The 5,178-nt window shown below is 37.4% G+C and overlaps 1 protein-coding gene across 1 annotated transcript; it reads left to right on the forward strand.

Annotated features, from left to right (window-relative positions):
- Positions 1–313: 313 nt before the first annotated feature.
- LOC149559050 (uncharacterized) lies at positions 314–2,305 on the forward strand. The gene has a single exon (XM_089833016.1). It carries the CDS (start codon positions 418–420, stop codon positions 1,222–1,224), a length of 807 nt encoding a protein of 268 aa, XP_089689142.1. The 5' UTR covers positions 314–417; the 3' UTR covers positions 1,225–2,305.
- The last annotated feature ends 2,873 nt before the right edge of the window (positions 2,306–5,178 follow it).

A 5,178-nucleotide genomic window follows, 5' to 3' on the forward strand; every position in this document is an offset into this window, starting at 1 on the left:
GGTAAATTTTCAATTCAATACGGGAAGAGATAGTAGAGATAATGACCCCAGACCCATATAAAAGGGTGTTCAACTAAGTTTGTTTGGGTGGGTATATCACACAATATTTTAAATCATCACTTAGCAACTACTGCTTTTTATATTTTATTTAAAAAGTCATTTTCGTTAAATTTCGACGTACAATCAAGAAACTTTAGAGATGGGAATAATTTGGCAGGTTTGTACGTACGTAGGATTTAACCTGGTCATCGTGTGACCCCAGACTTCAAGAAAATTAACATTCGGTGACGTTCCACGATTAACCATTGATTAAATATGAATAAATAAGAGATCAGGAAGGTCGACGTTGTACGTAGGATTTTAAAACCAATAAATTCATCGGATCTCGTATCGGTGCGTATTTGCTGATGTAAGTATATGGGCAGGCTCTCTGCAAAGTTCAGAAACCCTAAAAACAGATATTTTCAAGACCTGGATCACACAAATTGTATGAAAAATTCATTCAAAGAACGATCCATGTCTAGCAGTCGTGTGCTTACCGTGTTAACACAGATCATGGTGATGGCTGTGGTGATAGCTATTATATTGTTGTTCATGGGCATAGGTGTTCTCATTTTGATTCATCTCTGCATAGTCGGAAGGGCTTTCAGAAGAAGTTTTAGGTCAAACAGAGGTGGGGTTTCTTCAGTTTCTCCGACTAATTCTTCTGCCGTTAGACTTGGTGGCGTCATGAGCCGAAATAGTAATGGCGGCATGTCTGAGAAGGATGTGCAGAAGCTTCCTTCTTACAAACATGGAGAACGTGAGCTTGTTGCAATGGAAGAAAATGATAAAATTAACGGTAGTGGTAATGTTTATGATCGTACAGAGTGTGCTGTTTGCCTTGATGGGTATGAGAGGGGTGATACGTGCAGGGTGTTGCCGATGTGTAGTCACAGTTTTCATGCTAGGTGTGTGGATTCATGGCTCTACAAGAACCCCATGTGTCCAATTTGTAGGACTAGCGCTGAGAACCAGGATTGTGGGGAAGGGGGAAAGGAGGGCTTGAAATTGGGCAGAAGTGGGGATTGTGAGGCAAGAAGGTTAGGTGGGGATTTCGCTGTTGGGATAGGAGGAGAAAGTGGGTCTGGTTTTCATCAAGTTTCTGAAACATCCAATTCAACTTTAGCAAGATCTGTTCCCTCTAGTCCCTCTGGTGATGAAATAAGGTATGTGAATATCTAGGTTCTGAGCTGAAGTTGTGGTATGTTCATTGATTCTGACGTCGGGGATTGAAAGACAGGAAAAATGAAATCCTTTCGGTGCTCCACTTAATGTATGCATGTGAATATATGTATTTATGTATAGAGAACGAATCAAAATCTTCAAATTGAGGTGAATGTATTTTTGAGTTCGAGGTTCAAATCACAATTCATGACTAGATCAGACCTGCAATGTTGGTATTGTTGATCCAAAGCAGGAGAAACTTGAAATCTATTGGTGCCCTGCTTCATTTATGCATTCCCAATAGATCACGGCTTTGTGATTTTGGCCATAAAATGAACTAAATGTCACGTCTCATCGACATTAGCTGTATTTTGTCAAATGCTAATATTAGAATATTAAGGACCTGGTCTCATTCTTTTGCCAAACTGCAGTAAAATAATGAGCTGGGGCAGAGGATTGTATCCTTGGTGCAATCAGTTGAGTGCAGTTTATTTGTTTTACCTTAGCTGAGATGAGGACGCTTGTAAAACCAAAAAAAATGCAAGGGAAATATGATTTGTGATATTCAGAAGTGTGGAATCAAAAGGCTTTTGGGAACAGCTGCCCTAAGGGTAGAAAAGACATCTACTCCTGGATTTTTTTCAAAGCAATATTATCAGGATGAGATGGATGGAAGAGCAGAGAGCAACAACTCATTCATCATTGTATAGATAAAGACCCAATATTATTTTCAAAATTGGGATTATAGACTTCAGGTAGTATGGTGTTTTTGACACACATGCACCCAGGGCTCAAATATCAACACAAGCTTATCCTTCAGGGCACCCCAGGCATAACAAGAACCCAATAATTACAGACCAAGAGCTGATTGTGTAGATAGACACCCTATATAAATATCATATAAGTATTGTCAATTTCAGGTAATTATGGGGTTTTTGATGCACACCCAGTGTTCAAATATGAATAAAATCCTTTTCAGGGAACCCCAGGCATAACAAGAAATCTATAATATTACCTCTATGTAACAAGGGAATTTGCCCAAGAAAGGGTAAGAGTTGTAAGTTACGATTTATCATAACATTGATTTGGTGTTTCTGTACCCCTTAAAGCAGAACATTCGCCATGGAAGAGGAACTGTTTTTTTATTCTATATCCAAAACCACAAATTTATTGGTAGCAAAATTCGGTTACAATGACAAAGATACCAAAGCTACAGAAGATTCAAGCCTAACACTAAAACCTACTATCTACTTAAATGCAAGGGCTAGGAAATTCAGGTACACAACATGCTTGTGGAAAGTGGTGAACAGAGGGTAAAGCTTCTAAAGCAAGAGTTTTTCTTATTTATCGGTACAGAGTATGTTGTATGCTCTTTCCCGGAAAGGGGACAGTATGCCATTTTCTGTTCTTAAATAAGAGGATAGGGTGTAAGTTTTTAAGTCATGGTCAAGTAGACATCAATTAGGTCTATTAGACACCATCTTGAAGCCCACAATTGTTGAAGTTTGTACTTCTGAGTCTGACCGTTTATGGTGTAAGTTAGCCTGGACTTGCAATCTTAAGTTCTTAACAGTTGATTGTGTGCATGGCAATAGGGATGTGTATCTGAAGAAGGAACTTCAATTTTCCTTTTTTTATCAGCTAGCTGAATAATAAATGTGTTGTATAAATAGTAGCATATCCTTCATGTAGAGGATGTCATAGATTCACATAAAACTGTTTTGAAATGAAAGGGGATAGTATAGATTCACTCCAAGCCCTTTGGAACGAACCTTATGTCAAATGAGCACGGTCGTACGAGCTGATGCAGCTTGTAGATATGAGTGAGTTGCCTGGAGTGCTTCTTATTATTTTACGATTAAGATAATTGGTGGTCATCTCCTTGAGGGCAACCCAAGGATTCAAAAGTGTAACAAATTGTTCTCCCTCTTTCTCAAACACTATATTTCTAATTGATGGCTTATTTAATACCTGGATATGCAGCTCAATTAGAGGGAGAACTCATTAAAAGGCTATTGCTTCTAAATTTTCCTTGCGGGCAATTGACACTAGGCAATCATAAGTGAGGAAATCTATTCTTAGGGTGTATTCTATGAGGCCTGTCAACATTTTGAAATTGCTTCTAGTATCAATTAATATTTGCTTGAGAATGGGGAACCACAAGTTTGGATTTGAATATACCTTCACGTGGGCTATTCGTTGGTTGCATATCATACAAGTTTATTTGAAGAATGCTTTACATTGTTGAGAGTTGTTGATGTATGCTTCTTTTTTTCTCTTTTTCTTTGACATATCAACAAAATGAGTAACAATATAGAGGAATCTATCCTGTAAAAAGAATGCAAATTTTATCCAAGGCTCAGTTTATTGTGGTTTCAAATAAAGTGGCTAGGGAACTGATGAACTTTATAATTAGATTTTATTTCTTGTGGCACAATCTTGATCTTTCAATTTTATGCCAAGGTGTAGTCTTCTAATTTCAGTAAAACATACATTTATTATTTATGTTAAGAAGCTACTTCAAATTTTAACCATCCTAATGTGTCCTGCCCAATTTCTGATTTTCAGAAAGAAGATAAATGGTGTGAGGTTCAATAGAAACGAGGCTTTCTTTTACTAAGAAGTACTGCACTTTTGTACCTTTATCATACAACTTTAAGCATACAAATCGGCAAACATACCCACTGGCATTCACCAATTGCATTCCTGATACAAGCCTTATTGGTGCAAAACTAGCTGTTGAGAATGCACATGAACTAATAGGCGTTTCATAAGATCTTTTCTATAGTATTATACATCACAGCCTTAATCAATATCATATAGGCAATAAATAGTTGCACTTTCCCTAAACGAAAACTTAGCCAATAGCATTATTAAATAATCGATGGACTTTAACAGTATACAAAATATTCTGTGACGGGGGCAGATTCCTGATTCTCGGGTGGAGAGGGCTTCCTCTTGGCTGAAGTTTTTCTAATCAGGAAATTTATTGAAATTTGTTTACAGCTGCTATCTTCCCATCATTCCCATGTAGTGAAGGAATCCCTGTTAAAGTGAAATGCTCATTTGCGTAGCTTGAATGTGAGTTGATGGTGGTTTTCATTTGTTGATGCTACACATATGCTCATGAAAGGAAATCATATAATTCGGGATCACAGTAGTACACACCTCAATCTCTTATTCAAGCATCATAGTACGAGGCATGCTGCTGGTGACTGAAGAGTTGCCAAGATAATGCTAGTTTTTTCAGATTGGAATGTCTACCCTCTTTCTACTTTCCTACCGCGTATCTGTGTGTGTGTCTTTCCTGTGCTATTAGAGATTCTGGTACAAAATTAAGTCAAAAAGAGCAGCGAGACCTTGAATGATTTCTCCATTTCAAGAACTCATAAAAATCGCAACTTTCTTTCAGAGCTCTTCATTGTTTTCCTCAACCCTTCAATTTGATCCCTGGAATTCCCACACAATGTACCTAGCATCAAAGTCACACCTTCGGTTGCTTGCCTTCCCGTTTTGAAATAAATATCCTCCTCTCCTCCTCGCAAAATCATCATTTCTCCTACCTCCAAGCATGTTTGGAAGACACACTTCTGAATACACTAGTACACAGTTGATTCCAGTTTTCAATCTTTTGAATGTGGAAAACTTAATTGCTTGTTTTCCCAAAATTTGGCTGTCTTATAGAATTAATGTTTCAGTTTTGATAATTTGTTTGATTTCCACTCTCATATGAACTCTAAAGTTAAATTATTTGACACAAACATTGTATGTTTAGATTCTATATTTTATATAAGCATGTTTTATTCATGTTTTATATGAATATTGAACATTTTCCTATGTTCTAATTGATGTCGCCTGCCGGCCCTTGCACCAAGAAAAACAAATCCGTCCCAGTAACTTATTTCCCATCCCCTGTTCCCTTGTCCTGGATACCTGGAGTAATATAGAACTCGTGAGTATCATAGAACTTAA

Source organism: Cupressus sempervirens, chromosome 5 (assembly GCF_028749045.1).
Source record: "Cupressus sempervirens isolate cs-2001-9-10 chromosome 5, ASM2874904v1, whole genome shotgun sequence".
Lineage (NCBI taxonomy): Eukaryota > Viridiplantae > Streptophyta > Pinopsida > Cupressales > Cupressaceae > Cupressus > Cupressus sempervirens.